Raw genomic sequence first — 22,121 nt, forward strand, 5'->3', positions numbered from 1 at the left:
TATCATCCGTTGTTAACGGAGCCCTCTCTCCGTAACTAACGTCTCATAATAATGTGAGCATACACATTTTATGCGATCCCACGGGGCCAGCTAATCGGAGTCGACTTTAGGCCTTGTGACGTTATTTCGATCACAAATGTGGACTATCCGCTCCGTTCCCAAGCACCCCCTCACCGGCAAAGGAAGTACAGTTGGGGGTGACCGACCGACGCCATCTCCTGACTGCAATTCATTTGCCGCGAAGCGCGGCCACTGCGTGTAAATAGAACAAATCCCCTGGTGTGCGTGCGTCGATCACGCACAAGGAACGGTGCGCGTCAACCAGCAAAATGTCCCACCCATGGGATGTCGTTGTTAGGTAAAAGGGCGCCCTCTTTTGGTAGCGCACGGAGCTAATAAGCTGTTGATTGGTCAATTTGGCTGCCCACATTTTGTTATACAAGAACGTGTTGAATCAGTTGGTCAGGATCTTGAGGTCAAGACGCAGTCTTGTTTTGTATTATTAATCGCCGAATCTGCGCGCATATTATAAACCCTAGCTGTGCAAGGAGATATTCCATACTCGGACTTATTCACAGAATGGTTATATCAAGATAAAGTTTTCACCTTTTGCGGACGTGTAAGAAACCATAATTTGTGCATTGGTGACACACACAACGTGTATCATACATTGAAAGTAAACGACAGGCAAAACGTACGCCTACTCCGTCGCGTCCGATGTAATCAACCGGATTTTTTTCGTCTTTTCTCGGGAACGATCAGACATTAGGTTGCTTTCCTTTCAACCAGATGTTTGCAATATGATAAGTAAACAATCCAAAACATGAATTTTTCGGGATTTCAGGACGCAGTGCGCCTCTTTAATGGATGTTGTCTGCAAAATCGTCTTGCTGTCAGCAAACTTGTGTGTTCGTCGGCGAATGTGCCGTAATGAAGAGCGGCACTTATTGTCTGATAGAGCCAATTTTCGTCGTCCGCTCTTCGATTTTACGTAGGTCGGGTGACCTGGAAAAAAAATCCTGTCCAATTTTAGCACGGATGTTCTGTCGGTAAAATTGTTGTTTCCCACTCTACATTCAAAGTGGTCTAGAGATGTTTCTGGATGCAAAGGGCTCAATTCAATGTCATGTGCTGCAGCTGACATTTTGTTTATCCATGCACGAAGACGTGTATGTAAGCGGGAACAAGTCGAGTGTTTTTGCCTCACTGGCGAACTGGTCTATGCGCGCGCATACTAACAATACATCACAGATCACGCTCAGACATGCCTTCAATAGGCCTATGCCAACCACCTGTGAAGTTTGCCCGTCAAATCCGTAAGCTATCAACGTATCAAGTTCCTTATGGCCCATTCATTAGCGCGCGATTCTGAATGTGTGTGTAGCATGACATCCCTGCCACATATATTGCCTTAGAACAGACAGAAAAAAATGTAGACCAACATTTTTTGAAAACAGTTTTTGTACTTTCGCGGTACGTTTTGCCATTCTCAATGACGCATGTCTTTCAACTAGTAGCATTCACCGCGGCACTCGGGCTTTCTCTCGCTGTGTTCACGCCACACGAGTCCGCAGGATGTAACAACACGCACATCGCAACATTTGGCGGGAGATGCGTGATTCACATGGGCGGCCTGTTCGCTTTCCCGGGCAGCCCTTCCATAGGTATGCAACAAGAGGTGGCGCAGACGGCACTGGATCACGTCAACAGCTTGGATGGGATTCTGGATGGCTACCATCTCAGCATGAGGTGGAATTGGACTGGGGTAAGTCGTATTTGGCTAGCTATACTTTATTGGCTTTCGAAAGAAACAAAAACTGCTGCAAACTGATAACCGACTGCAGTGACCTGAAAATTCAGAAATCTCTGTATATAGGAAAAGCTGGCCATAAATTCCGCCACAGCTACAATAATACAAAATCACCGGACTGCAGCAAGGAAAACTAACCACCCAGCCGTGCAAAAGAACAAGTCCATGCGCCTGATGATCGCCACGCAGCATTCCTCAAAGCATTACAATTTGTGGCCATTTTAAGATTCCTCCAATAACAAAAGGCATTTAATTATCGAAAGTAATGATAACATTCTATTTCAAGTCGGGCATCTAGGCTTTAGCCACACGGTCGTCTCACCCACACGAGTCCCAATACGGGCCCACTATGAGTAGAACCAGGCTCAATTGAACACACTTGGGCAAGGCATTGGCCAATTCACAGTATTATACCGCTTCGTGTATATTAGTTGGCCGTCCCATATTCTATGATTAAATAAACACACCAATCCTAATGACAGTTTCACTCCCTTTAAGATCATGGCACACAGGCCCGCTCTGGATGCTGATTTAATCTTCATGCCTGATTAAAAAGATTCAAGTCACACAAAGGGCATTTATTTTCAATCTCAACAACAGGCAAGGAGATTATAAGAGACCCCTTACTCTAGCATGTCAGAACCTACAGCCTATATGTTGTCAAATAATATAATTATACTCTCTTGCCTTTATGCATGAATGACTTTCAGGCATTAGAACTCAATCAGAACTGTTTTCTTTTATCTAAGAAACCCAGATAAATCGTCAATTTTCTTAATTGAGAATTTGAAATTCGTTAATCCGCAACTGTTCATCTGTTTGCCATGACGACTGATGTCTTCTGTTATAAATATCCGACTACGATAATTCACAATGATTGGTAATATTCGCAGAAAACATTCGTCTTCGCAATGTCCTTATAATAGTCACAGCATTTTCAGCAATCGGGCACTATTGGTTACAAAGGGAAAATTTGTAGTGATAATAACGGAAAAATCTTTTCGTTATAACGAAACAAATTTTTCGTTTATATGGCAGCATTAGGCTTCCGTAGAATATAATACACTTTAAGATTCGAAAATGTATTCATATATTCATAAAAAAAGTGGCATGAACGAAATCGGGTTTGTTTTCATATGATTTCAGTTTTGTTTTTGCAACTGCCTTTTTTTATTTTTGCTGCCCAAAGGCTGAATTGCGTATCCACACGCTTAAATTACTACAAAGTAATGTGAACTACCAAATATGGAAATACTTACATAAAATATTGTCTGCAACGAAGACAAGGATCATTTGCATAACACTGTTTCTGGGCCAGCTGTGGTAAATTCGAAAAAGCGGGGAGGTGAATTATGGTAAAGAATGAAACCTATATTAGCCTTGCATCATAACTGCATTATCTTCAGAGTTCAGAAGACGCATTTTCCCCACAATGTAGTACATGTTAACTAAAATTGTGTATGTAGTACTGTATACAGGTATTTGATTGGGTAAACCAGTGAATATTTACCCACCTGTTCACACGGAATCCAAGCGGCAAAGTTTGATATGCAACTTGGCGTGAATAAGATTAATTGATACAAAACGTTACGTAGTAAAGAGAGCGCGCATTTAAAGGTACATAAAGTCCATCACTTGTAATGTGTGCATTATGTTCACATGAAGCAACATAGGTAAAGAAGGATACTGAGCAACCTGATGGAGTTAACTGTTTAGGTGGCGTTAACAATTTTATTAACTGTTTTAGGGTTTAATTGTTAGGATTGCCTCAGGATACACGTTTGACATGTATGTACATTGTTGTTTATGAGACGCTCTATAAACTGGAAAACATACGGGCTAGTGAAAATGCCTGCGGGCTAGTTAAGAGTCTGTTTCAGTAGCCCGGCTGGCTGGTGAAAAAAAGTTAAGGTCGAACCCTGGTACTATTGTCCACTTCCCCGAATATTTCTCGTTTTTCACCACTTTACACGAAATTCACAGTCGCCTTACTAGGTCACGTAATAATCTCAACCTGCCTTTTACCCGCACATCTTTATTTCCATGAATACCCTTAATGTATCATGAACCTCGTCTATGGAAATCCATCGATGACTCGATCAGAACGTGACGGTAATGGTTACAAATTCTTTGAAGGAGTTTTGGTTTAATAGGGTTAGGCTTAGAATTTAATACATTTTGTCCCAATAGTGACACACAGGTTTTCATGATTGAAGGGGCACTCATGCGCCTCTCCTGTGTCCCTGAAATTCTTTGAAGAGTGCCGATCCGGAGGAAGGGTTGCGAATACTCTACAATCTAGCCTACTCCAGAGCTCCGGTTCCAATTATATGGGGACCACTCCTACCGCAGGAAGCAATCATAGTCAACAAGGTAGCGGCAAGATTCAACATCGTTCAGGTGATTTCATACAGTCAAGAAGCCCATTCTTCAAAAAGTAATCAGGTTCGACTAGAACAGCTTGCATCCATTTGGCCAAATCTATATAGTTAGCTGCTATAGTTGGACTTTTTTGAAGTCAGAACGTACAGTGCCGGCACTGTTTTCCCTGTGAAAAGTCCTGTCATTTGAGAGGATACGAGGACAGAATTGTAGGTTTCAGAAGGAGGAGGGGTATCCCTTAAGAACAAAGGGGTTCAAAATCAACGCAAGAGGGATGAGCATAAGAAAAGCCGATCGAAATACAAGCGATTTAAAGGGAACGTCTTCAAATCAATCTAAATATTATAGAATAGAAACAGGGGCTGTCAAGAGGCTGGAAAGAGCGGAATCCAAGAAACCTTTGAACAAACCCGATTGCCTACGTTCCGACTTGAATTAGCTCTTTAAAATCTTTAAAAAAAATTAGCCACGCACTCTTGCTTTGGGCATCAAAGGCTTCGGAATGATGAAGCTGCATGATGATGCCCGAGACGAAGTCGAGATTTGAAAACATTTTTGTGATGATGTTTTAACTGACAGATAACTTTAGCATCGGGCCCAGCGTTGACAGATCGCAGCTTGTACCCGTACACAGTCAGAGCCTACCCGAGTGACAGGTCCCGATCGCTGGGCGTGGCAGCATTTATAAGGGAAATGGGGTGGAGGCGTATCGCATTCATCTTCGAGGAGAACGCCGCCTTTCAAACCGTGAGCATACTCATACGTCCATGTTTGTGTATTCGAATCGAAGCTTGGATGTAAAGATACATCTTTTTCATGTTATTTGGGCCTATCATGTCGGTTTATGGTCTTGAGAAAACAAGTTTTGCAAGGTACAACAAGAAATAATGCCTTACACAATTTTAAAGTATAGGCACTGAAGACCTACCAGTATGCTGCTCGTGGAGAACACAAATTAATGCATGAATGAAGACACCTTAACTTTAAGTACAGATATATAAATATACAAATAATATCCCTGTCTATTTTGCATATTTTCTTAAATATTTGATTACTCCATCATATTTTGTAAGATTGTGGTGAAAAAAAAGGAAAATTAAAACATACAAAGGCCTTTAATTCTTCTAATCAAAGAGATGCTCTACTCAAAGAGATACTCCTACCAATTGTTTTGTACTTGCTCAAACTTTTCCTTGCAATCATGGCAAATTATTGATGTATATTATTTTGTCGATAAACTTGGCCATAACACGTGCAACGATGGCGTTATATCCGTTCCCCCCAAAAAAGATCACTTGTTTTATGCGATTACATGCTGTAACACCAAGACGAAACACTCGACACGCTGTTGATGTTTTTGGTTGCATTTTTTTCCCAAATTAATTACATCTGTCCTAGAGACTTGCATCATATTGGTGTTTTTTATGGAGCGCTGAAATATCAAATAATCCCAGATCTTTGTGTGTGGTAATATTATTATTTTCATAGCATACGAAGGACCTGCGTCAGATTTTAGAGGCAGATGAAGTCGAAATAGTGGCATCTGAAGGAGTAAAAAATATCGATTTGTTCCAAGTGCATCTTCAAAACCTCAAGGTATTCATTAATTTCAAGTGAAATGTCATCGATTTTCCAGATTTTTCGATTCCAATTGTGAGTTCTATTTTTAAACCTAGAAATATAACCGAAAATGTAAACTCCCGACATAAAAGAAGTAACTATAGCAATTAAATGTCACTTGAAACAAGTTGCCATAATCGACCATTGGAAAACTTATGTAGCCTTGTGTTTTAGAACAATAAAATTAAGTTATCTTTGATTTGATTCTAGCGCCAAGATGTCAGAATCATATATACCGGATTTTCGAATATTCCAGCGATGCTGAAGCTTTTCTGTCAGGTGAGTTCATGAACATGGATGCCCGATCTGATGCATCGTGGATGTTCGAACACCCCATCTATTCGATTGAATGAATTTGACTCTTAGACGTCTGCTGGTCCCTACTTTCAGTCTGATTCCTAATTGTCACTCTTATGAAATAAGACACTCGTTCTTCCACTTAGGTAAGAGTAAAGGTTCGCGATGTTGTTTACGCTTTTTTGGGACTGTTTTAGCAGCGTTTTCTATGGACTGGCCGAACAAAAGCTCGAGTGAAACGGAGGTATATACTGGTGCAGGCAATTTGAGTTACGGAGTATCCATTTACATTTAATCCCTTGAAGGGAATGGAGTATTACTTCGAGATAAATTTCGAGTTTTCCGACTTTGAGTTAACAAGAGTTTACTGTAATTCAATATTAACGTTGCAGGCGTATATCGCCGGATTGACCGGTGCCAAGTACGTCTTGATACCGCCGTTCTGGGCCAACTTTGAATGGTGGCTGCTCGGCACACCGTCAGAAATCGAGCCTTGCACGGAAGAGGAGATCATCTCTGCTGTTGATTTATCCCTACATTTCAACGTCAAACATCGCTCCCAGGGTCTACCAGAACTGGACTTCAGCGGAGTGGTACGTGCGTCACTTGAGCTAAGTAAATAGCTGCTCATCCAAAAGACGGGCTGCCAGCGATTTATTAAACGCGATGTGTGTATATGTTGTGACGGTTTCTAAGCTGATGTTTTCACGACCCAGAACTTTGACGTACAATGATTATTATGTCGATCATTGCATGTTACACTGTGAGAACTTTAACGTTTATGCTTCATGTGATGTAATTCGCAGAAACCTTTGCCAGAACATTACGACTACTACAACAGGATTTTCCCATTCAGTAATAACGTCGTGCCGGTAACGCACGACGGCATCATGTCCGTGGCACTGGCCTTGAATTCCTCCATAGCGGACCTGCAGCGTCTGCAACCTCCTCGAAGACTTGAAGATTTCAGCTATACCGACACCGAGATGGCGAGGGTGATTTTGAACCACGCCGAGAACATGGAGTTCTCCGGATTGTCGGTAATTCAGATTTTTGTTTTACTTTTAATATAAACCTTGTACGTATAGAAAAGGAACAATCGACATTTTTTCAACCATTTATTGTATGCATATAATTTCACCCTAATCTCACCTAAAGCTACAAAGTTCCATACAAGTGTGCACAACATGTAGTATTCTGTGGTATCTGGTATCCCCAAAGAGTCCTTGTATAGGGGGTTAGGGTTAAGATGTCAAATTGATGAGTGATTCGTGGAGATGAAGATCAGAGAATGCTTTTTCTTTACCACATGCAATAAAAAAAGTTCCAGAAATCTCTAGGTATTCCAGTTGTATCCTTTCACATTCAAATTCACTGGTCCAGTTACCAGACACTTGCGACAAGGTCATTATTTTTGTGTAAATGGAACAATTATAAGGTGGAATTTTATAACCGATCCTGTTAGCTCGGTGGTCGAGTGGTAAGACATCTGCACTAGAAAACAGGAGGTCGTGGGTTCGAGTCCCACCCGAGTGATTTTTTTGCCTCTTGCACTCGGGAGGTAACACACTGAGTATACAATGTTCAAACGTCGGTGAAGGGCAAAACCTAATATTGATTTAAATGGAACTAGACATGATATACGAATTGACCGCAGGAAATGTATCGGCCTTTAGCGAAAGTAGCCTTGCAATCTACACCTACAACAAGACCAAGAAAGGGGTTTTGCGTTGATTAACTGGTGGTGGGTTCGCGAAATGGAAGTAGACCCAGAAGATCACATTTACAGCATCGATCATTATCACTGAAAATACCTGTATAAAATAATGCAGTGTTCCCACAGCCTATTAACATTTTAATTGGGTATACTAATGCAATGTGAAGAGATAGACTGTTTCGTTAATGGCGTTGTATTAAATCTGGTTGCTTTTTACAAGTCCGTGCACTGTAAGACGAGTATGTTCAAGTACACGGTGCATTCACAAGTGTCCGTCTGATTTCTGGTAGGGTCGTGTTCGCATAGAGGATGGCCAGCGTATAGCACAGAGAGTCTACATTGACCAGGCCCAAGGTAAAAACGTTGCAATACTGATTAAAATATATTTGTAAAATATCAGTATAATGTTTATATATGTTTCTTTCATTTCTAGACCAGATAAAGTGCCATGCCATATATGGGACTATACAAGAACTTCATATACACTCATGAAACAGCCGTTGAACCCTAATTGATTGCAGTGTTTTTTTCAATAACAAGATTGCTTTCTTGCCGGTTCGTTTCTTTGGTTTAAATACATACGTCATATTCCTCACGAATACGTCATAACACTTATTTATTTTTGTAAAATTGAGAACTACGGATTTTTTTTGTGTTTTCTCTTTAAGGCACAAGTTTGAAGAACGTGATGCAATACAAGATTCAGGAGGCTGTCCTGATAGATTCTGAGACCACTAGAATCAAGTGGCCAGGTAAGTGAAAGTCCTTAAAGCTTCTGAAAAAAATACGATTTGGGCATTAAGTTGAATTCGGATGGAAAATTACATGAGTATAGAAGATGCACGCAGCGCTTATTTTTGTTTAATTGAAAATTACAGACTCTTAATAGAATATATTTATTCTTTTTAGTTTTATCATCGTTCACCATACAGTTGGGCCTAGTTGTTAAATATCCCCTCAAAACGAAAACATGCCTGAACATATTTTTATTCTAATTTTGTCAACACTATAATCTTGTCGCCTGGAACTTAAGTGTTGAAATTAACATCGTCATGTTAGTAGAATAAAACTGTCCTGATTTGATCAACACTTTCAGCGCATAAATTAACATACACCTGCATGCGAACGATATGTGACAATTAGGAAAAATTAGAAATTATGCAACTACGGAAAAATTGCCATCTCAAGATATTTACGTGAATTGAACGTCAAAATGCACGAATTAATTAATAAGTAATTCATTTTTCAAGTTGCATAATGTCTCCCGCACTCGCATTGTTGCTATTGGTCTTCATTATACCTAAACACTTTTAAGCATAAGAAATGTCGAGTTCAGTTTTATTTATTTATTTATTTATTTTTATTGGCATTGCACCTAACAATGTCGTAAGTGCATAGGGTATGCATGAATTGCCGGCCACCACGGAATAACAGAAATGCTGAGGAAAAAAATCACTTTTTCGGACTACCCTGGTGTGGAATGTTGCATTTGTTCTCTACAATCAAATGAAAGTTGCCAATGTGGCACGGCCGTGACGCAAGGTGTTTTAGAAAGGTGTATTGATTCTATGTACGGTGATAACTCATTATTACATCCGTATCTGAAATTATAGAATCCTCTCAAACTTCGTAACATGCACTCTTTTCTGACTTGCAACTTTTTAAGGTGGCCGTATTCCGGTGGATGGCGTAACAAGGAGGTCCCTGGTCCTGGAGGTCTCGTCCACCGCACGGGCCATTCTCTTCTCCCTAGCCTCGCTCGGTGCCGTCCTGGCGTTAGCGTTCCTCTTCCTTAACGTCAGATACAAACACAGGAGGTACAACTTCACATAATATGATTTATTTTTGTCAAATGATTCGACTCGACTCGAGTCACTGCAAGCAAATGACTCGACTCGACTCGAGTCCCTCATCAGAATGACTCGAGTCCACTCGAGGAAGGCTAATGAGACTCGAGTCCCAAATATAAAAGCAAAACTTTGCGAAAAATATTTGCAATGACTTACGCCGGTGCCGGTTTTTGTTCACGTCACGTTTAATAGAATGTTCGCAAATAATGTGGTTTGATCAGTGTCCCCATTAGTTGAATGACGATCAGCTGGCACCCCCTTTTAATTTTCATTAAGAAGCAAATGTGGTGTCACCACATGTTTAAATAGCCAAAAAATGACTTTCTCTCTTGTGTTTATTTATTGTATAGTGCTCAAATATTTGTGACTCGAATTGACTGAACTAAATACTTGACTCGACTCGACTCGACTCGAGTCACTTCTTTAAAATGACTCAACTCTACTGGAGTCACAAAAATCAGTGACTCGTTACAACTCTGGAATAGGGCGAGAGTCGTTGATTCTTTGATTGACATAGACGTGGCTCATCAAACAACATTTAGAATGAGTTTACATTGAACCTCATGGATCACAAGCGTATGAACAGAAATATATTTGAATCTTTGTAAAACGCACCAGCGAAAGCCGTTTGCGGTACGTTGCATTTGAGAAGGTTTTGTATTCAGTTGAATTATCGCCCCTTGAATCCAAACAGATACCAAACTGCTTACAGCATATCCACAAAATTTCAAGGTTTTGAGGTGGACATGAAAACAGAGCCGGCGGCTGCAGAAAACTAAAATACTTTCCTGTCCTAAAGATACCAAATCATATTCTGAAGTTAACTTATCAAGTCCAAAGCAAGCGCTGAATCTATAAATATTTGCTTTGTTAATTTTCAAGGGCCATCAAGATGTCGAGTCCTTCCCTGGGTAACCTGACTGTGGTTGGTTGTCTGCTTCTCTACGCCTCCGTCTTCGCTACTGGTTGGGACAAGAAAGACCTGTCTGATACGGCTATAATCGTCAAGTGTCACGTGAGTAATCCCACGGTGTGGTCGTACCGCGGAAAGCTCAATGACCGTACAAGAACACGCATGTGGCGCGTGTTCTCAATGTGACGCCAAAACTATTGTCAAAGGAGCTAGCACTACGTTTTAATAAGTAAATAAATGTGTGCTTGGCCAGTTTTAAACACTAGGTTAATGACCATTTTTGAGCATGGTCAATGATAATGACCCGACAATGACCCGAAATACCATTTTTGGTAAAAGATATATTTTAGGTCAAAGAGTCAAAAACAAGTCAAAAATATAACTTTCCAATGATTTTGTTCAACAATTTTACCACATTTTTTAAAACACTCCTCTAGCTATGTTAATGGCATATGCCTCTCGCGAGTATAGTAGTAAACATCTCCTTACAGCCGTGTAATTGCAAATGCCAGTTGTGCGCGCGCCATAGAGCTGTATATAGTTCTTTATTATATAGCTCTATGGCGCGCGCGTGTATGACGTATTTACCAACGAACTTGATACGGAGATTTCCGCACCTGTGCCAGTGTAGTATTGCGCATGCCTCGTCCTCGCGAGGACCTCGCGAGAACAAATTTCGGGGTCAACTTTTTCACTCTTAGTGCTCTCAAAAATCGAGCTGTTGTAGTCATGGGGTTGCGAAGGCAATTTCTGAAGGTAACGCAACACTTCATTTTGAATGAAACTACATGTACACGCACATGTTCACGTTGGCGGGCGAAATCTTTAAAAATTAATTTCTCCCGTTTGGAAGACCGTATCTTCATGCAACTTTCAGGGTTTATTTCCCTAATAATGATCCATGTATGTGCTAAAGATCGTTGTGATGTGTTCATTACTTTTCGTTGAAATTGGAAAAATAGGCCTGGCTAGGAGAACTTTTGAAGTTGGTAGACTAGCGTTTGCAATATCTGTAAATCTTTTCAAGATTCACAAATATTAATAAGGTTCCTGTTCATAAATGGTGTTTTATGCAGTATAAATTTGGAGAAAATCCTCTTCACGAGTTATTTATTGATAAATATTACCCCGTTTGCCGGCTTCCATTGGTCGATACCGAGACCCACGCCAAAACCCCAGAGTGACGCTAATGAATATGCTAATGTACCATCTCATTCCACGGACGTGCGAGAAATCACATTTGTGTATTGGTGCTGTGTTGAGCTTGTCTTACATACGCAGTGTGGACTTCCGAACAAAAGACGTCCACATAATGTAGGTAGCAGCGACGAAGTGTGGACTTGCCCACGTCCACACAGTGTTTCCCCATTTCTGGAAAACAGGTTTAGAGGCATTTTTGGGTTAGGTTTATCGGTAGCAGAATGAAGAGAAACACTAAAGGGAATCATTGAAAAAAAATTGGGTTGTAAGAGTTTTCACAGTTTGAGAAAAATGAGTTTTTCCACTGGTGTTCCTTAACTACACGAAAAGAAAGGAAAGTCCACACTAGGTATGTGAAACAAGTCTGGGTGGGTGTGTGTGTGTGTGTGTGTGTGTGTGTGTGACAAACACAACGAGTTCGTCTATTGAATGGCCACGGCTGGAATGCATTTCATTATTTAACTTTCCATGGGCTGCGTTTACCAACGGCCATCCTTGCTCCCCACCCAGGTTTTGGTTTGCCTTTAGTTATGCGTCTAAATTCTTAACAAAGTCTTAACAAAGGATTGAACTGCAGTCATTCCTCAATGCTTGAATGAACATGAAGTATTAGGCATTCCTTACATCTGGGTGGCTGGGGACACTTGCTTAGCTTGGCGGGCGGTAGCCCCATAAATGTGGCCTATTTACTGGACTGCCTCCGTAAACATAGGCCACACATCCACATGTACAAAAACGTGTCGCACTTTGCCAAATTTTGATTTTCACATTTAGGCTTAGTTTGAATGTTTTTTTTGCTCTAGAAGCATACTCACCCTCTTTATAGGCTAATCAGAAAGTGCTGCCTTTTTCAGATGTATATTTTTTTGTGAAATTTCATGTTGAAATTTTGATACGCAAACGTGTAAAAATGAATCTGGAAATTTCACAAAAAAAATATACATCTGAAAAAGGCAGCACTTTCTGATTAGCCTATTAAGAGGGTGAGTATGCTTCTAAAGCAAAGAAACCTACAAACTAAGCCTAAATGCGAAAATCAAAATTTGGCAAAGTGCGACACGTTTTTGTACATGTGGATGTGTGGCCTATGTTTACGGAGGCAGTCCAGTAAATAGGCCACATTTATGGGGCTAGGCGGGCGGCGGTTCTTTATTGTGTATTACATGTATTTAGTTTCCCCACCCAAGCCGGATTGTAGCTAGTTCTTATTTTTGTATAATTTTGTATATATCCGTCGAGCTCCTCAATGCTTTATGTAAGTATGTTTCTTTATATTTATTTGGCAATATGTCGAGCGTTCCATTTTTACAGCGGGCGTGGCCCATTACATCTGTTTACTATATTTTTGTGGCTAAATTTATTTGGGGCTTGCGAAATCAAATTGTGACTGCCCAGACAGTTAATCATATCATTTATTTTCCTGAGACCAAAATTTATTGTCTCCTAGTGTTTGACATAATTTTAGTTTGTGTCAATTCACTGGCGGGTGTGGCCTTCATGGGGGGGGGGGGTCCCGTTACAATAGGTCACAAAAGTTTGTAAAAAGTTACGAATCCGATAAAGCAACAGGAATATGTACCGTCTGTCATATTTTGGCCAACCTTTTGTGAGCTCGATGTTTATTCAATCATATCAAAGTGATCAAGACACTTGGAATGTCACGCAAGCAACCTACTTTCTCAGGATTAAATTGCAGGCTATTGACAAAAAGCTTTTCAAAACGACCTTGCATATTCTGATGTTCTGGGTCTTATTTAATTGAATTGTACCAACCTGAAAAGCCATTTCACGTTTGACGTGTTTTGAGAACCCTCGACGGGGATTTGTATTCCCTATTTCAGCTGGAGAGGATGCTTATCTCCCTCGGGCTTTCGTTTGCTTTCGGTTCTATTTTCATGAGGACCTACCGGATACACGCTATATTCAGCCGTGCAGTGAAGAAATTCCAACGGATTGTAAGTAATCTTAAAAAAAACACCTTGTGTTATAATAGAACGACTCTGACCATTTCAGTCTCCCATCGCAGTTATTTTTTTTTAGAAGTCATGCATTCAATAAATATACAGAAGACGATGTAAGCCAAACTAAGACAGGATATCCGACAATAGAAATCAGAATAGCAAATTCCTTTTAATATAGGAATTTGCATTTCCTGTCTTGATGAAAACTATCAGTCGGGTGGCAACAATGTTGCTGAGGTTTTTATTTTTCAAGTCTGGACCTGTCCGATTCAGTACATTTTAGTTCTGTGGCGAACATAATGGGCCCCGTAAAACGCCTTGTAGGGGTCCTAGCTCTTAACTTTAAGTGTCCGAAATCACTTTAAGGAAACAGCTTTCAATTTGAGGGCCCTGACAAGCGTAAGTTCAATTGACATTGCATAATGCTTAACGTGGGCAAGCAGATAACGTCAGTCTTCGTTAATTGAAAGGAGGTGCATTTGAAGTTGCATAACTGCAATCTTGCAACTGCCGAGAAAAGTTAAAACCTGTTTCGTCCTTGGCTTGATTGAATTCCGTACTGGGGAATCGAAGGTGATTTTTGGTTGAAGTGTTCTTATTTCACACGCTGTGTGAAATGGCAGGCAAGGTTAAATTCTTCCAAACGGTACCTCAGGGAGACACGTTCTAGTAAATTGTCGACATTGGGGAGACATTGGGCATCAGGGAGACATTTTGAATGTCTCCCTTATATTATTACTGGTATCCTTTCCAAAATGAAAAAGTGGGAAAATTGCCCCCCTGATTCAGAATGGAAAATCGTTTCTTCACATTTTTATGTTTTATATTGTCCTGGCCACGTGGTAAACACACCCGGGGCCATCTCTCACCAGATCGTAGTATGGACCATAGTACCTCCTTCAGAGGGGGTGTCAGTCTTGTGATCCTACTGGAGGGGTTGAAAATTGGCGGGAAAACCCTGTGTGCTTGTGCACATTTACATAGGCTTGTGTACAAATGCACTATATACATTGGGATTATTCGATCACCCCTGTGACCAAAATGGAATGTCAAATGGGGTTATGTCTGTGGTTTTAACGGCTGTTTGGGGCCTGAGAGATACTCCAGACATGCCAGAGGTTAATCAGGGGTGAATGGGCTGGTTGTGAGGGTTGGGTGGCTCAAATTACATTGTGTAGAAACCACATTCCATACAGTCATTGGATAGTAAACATTAAAGGTGCGCGCTCCAGTTCCTTAGATCAAGAAAGGTATATTGAAAAGTTTTCGATTGGGAAAACTTGTTTGTTTGTGCATAATTCTATGTCTCCCTGTTAGTACGAATACTATAACCGTGAATATAAAGAGAATCTTTGAAGGTTGCATCGGCAAGTGCAAGCTAAAACGGACCTTTAAAAACCACAGAGAACCGAAAGCTGTCAATATATATAGGGTTTACGGAACATAGGTTTCTTCTCTGGTTTGAATTGAGGCTCGAGGATAGATATCCTTCTCTAAGATTTCGCTACAGTATTGATCTGTTATCTGCAGCTGATAATCATCCAAACGAAAAAAAAATTGAGCACTCTTTATTTGGTTCGACAGGCTTCTTTCAATCTGCTTTGCGAGCCGATGCCAGAAACGAAGCCGCGGTTTAGTAAACCGTAGAAACTTGTCAATGGACACTTGCAAAACTCTTGGTGGCAGCAGATATACTTCATCTTTCCTTGAATCTTGATGCGAAAATATGTAACTGAAGGCAGAATGTGTAAAAAACAATATGCGGTCATGATCAAAATGAGGGTTTTAAGCCACACTCCATACTTGTCTTTCAAATAAATCAAAATTAAAGCTGACTGCCAAAACAAGTGTAGTGAATGTATTTGTAATTATTGATATACAGGACCTACCGGACTGGAAACTTATATGCGGAGTGTTGACGGCTGTCTTCGTAGATTGCGTCATTTTTGCCGCGTGGATTACCCTGGATACAGCGACTGTTACCAAGCGAGATCTTGAGCCCCAGGTAGATGCACATGAAACAGCCGTGTAGAATGTAGTTTTACTGTTCTATGTTTTAAACCAATTTATAAATGATCAGAAACAAGACCTGACCTTAATTTCTTTCATCGTAGTATCCCTAGCAAAGCATGATGCTGAAAATACTTTTTTTGTAAAAGAAAATAATGAATCACTCCTCCAGTCGTTTGGTCACCATAAGACGCGAGGCGAAGTGTGGAATAGCTCAGTTTTCCTAATTGTTACAAATATAATTTCTTTTACAGCTTGACACGACAGAGCCAGAGAAGGAGATTTATGACGTCCCCATCATAAGGTATTGCAGCAGTGAGCATGCTCAGTACTTCACCATCGCCCTCTACGGCCTGAAGGGAGTTCTCTTGACCTTTGGCCTTTTCTTGGCCTGGGAGACAAGAAACATCGCCGTAACACGACTTAATGACAGTAAGAGAAGACATAATGATCATATCCTGGTCCTTTTTATATTTGTAATTTCCTATTCAAAGACAAGATTTACTTTTTGTGATTTTGTGATTTGTTTTTCATGCCAACATTTATTTGCGCATTTTATAAGTAATTCAAACTTCCAACGGGGTTACAATAAAAAAAGACACAGCTGTCGCTGCGAGAGAATTGTCAATTATCTTTTGAGAGTTCATATTTGCTCGTGTTTGATGACAGGTAAATACATCGCAGCATCGGTGTACATGGTCGCCTTGACCATAGCCCTAGTTGTCCCAACCATGACCGTCTTGGGTGATGACGTCAATATGACGTTTCTGGTTCCCGGGGTTGCCATAGTGATCGTCAACACTGCAGTGCTGTGCCTGAATTTCATTCCAAAGGTAATACTTGCAACGCAACGGACCCCATAACGTGGTGCTTACCTGCCACGCCCAAGCGCACGTGTGATGTAGTCGACAAGTATGAAATCACAAGTGTTATATGTTGAATGTGTATTTGATAAAGAAGTTGGTATTTTTATTTTCGTACCATTCACTCTTAAGAAGTAATGTTCTGGCATTGAAAATTATATGTGTGTTCATTAGGTGTACCTCCTCGTCTCTGTTGAAGAGAAGAACATCTGTTTGAGCATGATGAATTCCACAGGCTATGGTGAGTCCTCCGCGTCCAAAGAGAAGGACAATATTAATGAACTGGAGGAACTCCGAGAAAAACTGAAGCAGGTAGGATATTTACGATGCGGTACAACACACAAGTGACTTCAGTTACCACGTGTTTGGAGTGACTTGATGACCATGTATTCGTGGAGTTTACAGTCTTGTATACTTTCATGATAGGCCTACGTTATTTAGAGCAAAATGTCAAACCTCCATTTATATGTCGACAGTAGATTTATTTCCATCCCGTTACCACTTCAGATTATCCCATGCACTTTAAAGCCATTCTAAATCAATTTATTAGAATTGTGGACCAGCTTAACCCTTTTGTTCTATTTACTTGCAGAAGGAAGACGAACTTTTCCTGCTTACTAAGGACACCCCCAGTTCAACATTCCACGGAACACACGTAAATTAGAAATCTTCGCGTGCATAGGGTAATGTAACAGCGAAGTAATGGGAGTATATACAAAGTATATACAAAAATGCTAAGTCTTGCAAGGTTGTTACAGTCCACACTACAACGTTGATGAGATAGAAAAATGAGCCGCAAGACAAAACAAACCAAGATTTCTTCCAAACTGTTGACTTGGTGATAACATAACCTGGTACGAACTTGGACCCGAGTCTGAAGATGTTGTTGATATTGTGGCGTCATTATGACGTCATCAGTTACCAATTTACAAGCGATTTAAGTTCAGAAATATATCTTTTGAACTAAATAGTGTATCCTGTTCGTATTTCGTGAGGTGAGCAACATTGGACCGCTTGGACTTCACTTCCAGTGTTACTAGAAGTGCAATGAAAAGGAATATAACTCAAAAACGGAAGCATTTTACTACAAACATACATATAGTCAAGTGTTCAGTGAGGAATGCTATCACAAGAAATACCATGATGACGTCATCAACCGAAAGAGTGCCCTATAGCGGCACATTAAAGACAGTTACAAAAATGTAATTCAAAAACCATTCGTCAAAACTTTACGAGATTCCCCCTAGATATTTTTTTGGACAACCACAAATGAATTTGAATGGTTTAAGAATCATGACGTCATCAGACTGAAAATTATGGTAGGGAGAATTAGAAATGATCAGTTTATTTTAGTATTTTTTAAATTGAAATCCGTCATTAGATCCCTATCTAGCACAAATAATGATTTCCGGTACAATGTTGACCTAGGGCAATGTTGACCCAAGTTGGGCTGCCAAATGATGTGACGACATCAAACGGGAAGTTGGGTGTTATTAACAAATTCACTTAAAATTCGTTATAATGTACACATTTGCAAAGGTTATTTTTACTTTATGATGAAAATGGCCCATCTCTGAACTAAATCAGTATTCATTTTGCCGTTTTAACTGATGACGTCATCAAACCGGAAATAAATGTACGTGTACCAAAACAATTTATACTGACATATTCCTCAGAAGATGCATTTTTTCGAAACAAAACAAATAGTTGTTAAGGAAAATTTAGTGATCTTTTTCACAAAAAAATCACAACTTAACTGGACAATGTCTCATAAAATAGTTGTATTCCCGATCACTCTGCGTTGGTAAATCAACAAACACGAATCTCTAGTTTAAACTTTAATATTTTAAGAATTATGAAAATTAGGTGTTTTTAGAGAATTTGTATCCAAACAATCCCCAGCCAAGCAGCCCCAATTTTCTTCCCATAAGCACTTACATTAAATTTCTGTTCAAAAGTAACTCACTGACCTCGATGTATGTTGATTTTTTTCCCAGAAACCTGGGAATTTGCAATTTGTAAAAAAAAAAAACCATCTTGAATATTTAGATAAGAAATGGACCATTTCATGATGCCTTATAAGAACCGGAAAAAAATAGCGGTGACGGGAACGATTTTGAATTTTCATTCATTTCACTCATTTAATTTGCAGTTGGTAGTGAGACCGTTTGAACATAACATTTTTTTCAGGGGTATACTTATACATGAAAATATCGCGAAGTGGATTAAAGAATAAATCTGTACTGCACCTTGTAAATATTTTATGTGGTTTCCCGGCCGTTATTTTAATTAAAAACAAACAAAAAATAAGCACAACAATAGCATGTACAATATCGAAAACATTTTATTACCCAGATGATTTTCAGCCAACATTATCCAGTTCAGCTAGATTTGGTATAATTACATACAATTTGCAATTATGGCAGGTACTTATGAATATTTGTTGGGATGTTTGTTTGTTTGTTGTGGTGTTTGTTTGTTCGATTTGTTTTTCTTCAGTAACAATATCTATAAGTTCTTGAATTGGACGAATCTGGACGTACAACCTAGTATCTTGAAAAGCCAGTACATGTAATATGGTGGCATCATAAATTATTAAGGAATACTTCAGACAATTCACTAACAGATAAACTTTTAAACATTATCGCAAATTTTAATAAATTAGTATTTATGACTGGTCTAATTTCCACGAAATAGGGTGCGTCAAGTGATTGACGTCACAATGACGTCATCGCACCCCCTCTAGAGTGCATAATTACAAGTATAAGTGATTTAAGTGTAGTTGTACCTCATTGTACATAAATTGTTGAGCACTGTGCAAACTGAGCCATTTAAAGCGTAAATTTCGTTTAATAAAATCGTATAATTTCTCGTCTTCAAGAAAAAGAACTCGAAGGTTTGTGACAAAAACAATTCTTACATTGTATATAATATAGTATGTATTTTCTTGGAAAAGAAATTTGGTTTTGAACACACCTTTGCTTTTAATATAGTACGATAACAAAAACTATTTTCCTTATTGTGGATTAAAAACAAAACTTGTATAGAAAAACCTGCCGATTGCTCACCTGTATTTTATTGCAATGATGCATGGAAAGTACGCTAACTATTTAGCAACTTCCCTTTGCTATCCTTGCTTTCATTTATCAAAAGCGCCACCACTCGGCAGTTTTACTGTGACATCTGACGGGTTCATTTTTCGCAAGACTTTTTAGGTAGCCGTAGGCCTAATCCTTATGCTTATTAGTAGTAGAATGTCGCCTTCGGTCGAATTACATTACAAACAATTCAAAACACAAGCATGTTGTCAACAAAAAATAACTTTGAATTAGCTGGAAATGCACATGAACACGTACAATTGAAATTGGGATCTATTATACATTTATATCCAATTGTGTAATCGTGTAGGGGGACAAGGGAAAAGTGGCTTGTAACCATAAAATACGTGAAGGAATTGTGGTTTTTGAGTGCGACACACATTTTTTACACGAAAGTTATACCATGAAATGTGCGGTAAGTGAACACGTTTAGTTTACAAATTCAATACTCTCTTCTTTTTTGAGCCAGCCGTATAAACTAGCCCTCAATGCATCTCCTTGGATTCCACAGTCTCGTCTTCAGTTTGTTTTGGTCCTGTTGCACACGAGCTGTAGTTCTTTGCACAAACACTCCAACTTTGCCTTTCGCTGTTAAAGACAAATGACATTGAACATTACGAGTCATCGGGATGATGGAGCGGTTTTAATCTCGCCCACAAACAGGGGGATATCATATCGTTTGCCCCCCCCCCCCCACCCACTTTTTGAATTTGCGGAGGCCAAGAGGCCGGTGAAAAAAAACCCTGTGTTCGTTTCATCACGGATGTGCGAGTGCCGTTTTCACGAACTTGTATACACCCCCCCCCCCCCAACCAAAAAAATGAAATGGTACGCCAGTAGATAGTGCTGTCTTTTAAAAGATGTGTTACTATTATAGTTAATCATGAATGAAATTATAATTAATTCAGTACTAATATGAAGGACCAATAGCAATGAAATGTCCAAGTTCATTTGAAAAGACTGCCACTTGAATTGAACAAGGGTTCCTCAAAAGCACATAAGCAGTGTTTTCAGACATGTTAGACAGTGTAAAGCATGAATAGTATTCTATAGACAAACCCACGGAACCAAGCAGAGATTAAATACCACAATCCGCCTGACAGCCTGGGTGAGATTCGAACCTGGCTCACCGAGGTTGAAGGCGATCAAAGTACCATTTTGCAAACCACACTCCATTGGTCTGGAGACCTGATTTACTGATAACTAGAAGACTATACTTCGTTGTTTTTGGTATACCTGTTCATATTTTGAGCGTAATCCTTCCAACCTACTGCCGCCATCTTTCTTGTGCGATAATCTGCTTGAATTGGTCGCAGAGGAGCCGCCATATCCCATCGACGTCATCATGCTCAAATTGATGTTCTTATCTTCTACGGTCAGGAGGACAAACACCTATCAGAAGATCACAAATCGGCAATTTAACATCGACACTAACATCATTATGATATACACAATAAACCGTAACATCTTTTTGAAAAGTTCATTTTCTTTTTTTTTAGAGAGACTTTCGTGAAAGTATCGAAGAATACCTTGGGGATGAAATTCAAGCACAGCACTGCAGTGTTGACGATCACTATGGCAACTCCGGGAACCAGAAACGTCATATTGACGTCATCGCCGAGGATAGTCATTGTTGGGACAACTAGGGCTATGGTCAAGGCGACGATGTACACTGACGCTGCAATGTATTTACCTGTAGAGCAGACATGAGTTAAAAATCAACAGCACAAAGGCTTGTTGGCTGGAAATGTTAAACCAGGTTATCAGCTTCCTAACCGAACTAGTCAATGAATCAGAAAACTGTCCTCTGGGCCTATCAACGAAGTACGAATAAAAACGAAGTACGAATCAAATCGAACTTAAAATCAGTCTGAAATAATTCATTTACAATGTATTTATATGCCATCCTAATGTGGTCACTGTGAGGTAATGACCATTATAAAACGAAGACCCACTTACTGTCATTGAGTTGAGAGACGGCGATGTTTCTTGTCTCCCAGGCCAAAAAAAGGCCAAATGTCAAGAGAACTCCCTTCACGCCGTAGAGGGCGATGGTGAAGTACTGAGCATGCTCACTGCCGCAATACCTTATGATTGGGACATCATAAATCTCCTTCTCTGGCTCTGTCATGTTCAGCTAAAAAAAGAGGAGAAACACATCATATACTTATCATAATTTCCTAAGCATAAATATGTTTATGTTCATGGTGTGTTTTTTACGCTGAGAGCGCAACTACATTAATGGCAGCAAGAAAATTATCCGAACTGTATTTCACTTGACAAGAGAAGAGGCAAGTGACATTGGCACATCTTAAATTTTCTCATGTAGCTCCAAAGAGAATTGAAGATTGAAAAGACTTCAATGGGCCTTATTCACGAGTTGGTCATTTTTGTCGAGTT

The 22,121-nt window shown here is 39.8% G+C and overlaps 2 protein-coding genes across 3 annotated transcripts in view; one reads left to right on the top strand and one right to left on the bottom strand.

Annotated features, from left to right (window-relative positions):
• The first annotated feature begins 1,335 nt into the window (after positions 1 to 1,335).
• LOC119737883 (gamma-aminobutyric acid type B receptor subunit 2-like) lies at positions 1,336 to 18,281 on the top strand. Of its 2 annotated transcripts, XM_038212520.1 has the most exons (17): positions 1,337 to 1,765; positions 4,070 to 4,210; positions 4,772 to 4,939; positions 5,681 to 5,788; positions 6,023 to 6,091; positions 6,502 to 6,702; positions 6,916 to 7,149; positions 8,117 to 8,180; positions 8,495 to 8,578; positions 9,493 to 9,643; positions 10,559 to 10,691; positions 13,631 to 13,744; positions 15,633 to 15,755; positions 16,015 to 16,192; positions 16,430 to 16,593; positions 16,798 to 16,935; positions 17,216 to 18,281. In XM_038212520.1, the coding sequence occupies exons 1-17, from the start codon at positions 1,493 to 1,495 to the stop codon at positions 17,285 to 17,287; spliced, it is 2,415 nt and encodes an 804-aa protein (XP_038068448.1). In that variant the 5' UTR covers positions 1,337 to 1,492; the 3' UTR covers positions 17,288 to 18,281. The 2 variants fall into 2 exon arrangements, with proteins under 2 accessions (XP_038068449.1, XP_038068448.1); XM_038212521.1 differs by lacking the exon at positions 4,070 to 4,210 and having other exon boundaries at positions 1,336 to 1,765.
• Positions 18,282 to 18,944: 663 nt separating this feature from the next.
• LOC119737882 (gamma-aminobutyric acid type B receptor subunit 2-like) overlaps positions 18,945 to 22,121 on the bottom strand; it is a 30,983-nt gene continuing 27,806 nt past the window's right edge. Inside the window, exons 14-17 of the mRNA XM_038212518.1 lie at positions 21,681 to 21,858; positions 21,251 to 21,414; positions 20,958 to 21,113; positions 18,945 to 20,309 (exon numbers count right to left, since the gene is read on the bottom strand). Coding sequence (XP_038068446.1) covers positions 20,241 to 20,309; positions 20,958 to 21,113; positions 21,251 to 21,414; positions 21,681 to 21,858 — 567 coding nt within the window. The 3' untranslated portion in view covers positions 18,945 to 20,240. The remainder of the gene's footprint in view (positions 20,310 to 20,957; positions 21,114 to 21,250; positions 21,415 to 21,680; positions 21,859 to 22,121) is intronic.

The sequence above is a fragment of the Patiria miniata genome, unplaced genomic scaffold (genome assembly GCF_015706575.1).
Source record: "Patiria miniata isolate m_02_andy unplaced genomic scaffold, ASM1570657v1 HiC_scaffold_3, whole genome shotgun sequence".
Lineage (NCBI taxonomy): Eukaryota > Metazoa > Echinodermata > Asteroidea > Valvatida > Asterinidae > Patiria > Patiria miniata.

Excerpts from the sequence above, each read along its gene's own strand:
- LOC119737883 (XM_038212520.1), top strand. The coding sequence starts at position 1,493 with ATGACGCATGTCTTTCAACTAGTAGCATTCACCGCGGCACTCGGGCTT. Across the intron at positions 8,181-8,494 it reads CTACATTGACCAGGCCCAAG|GCACAAGTTTGAAGAACGTG; the intron begins GTAAAAACGTTG and ends TTTCTCTTTAAG. Across the intron at positions 8,579-9,492 it reads CACTAGAATCAAGTGGCCAG|GTGGCCGTATTCCGGTGGAT; the intron begins GTAAGTGAAAGT and ends CAACTTTTTAAG.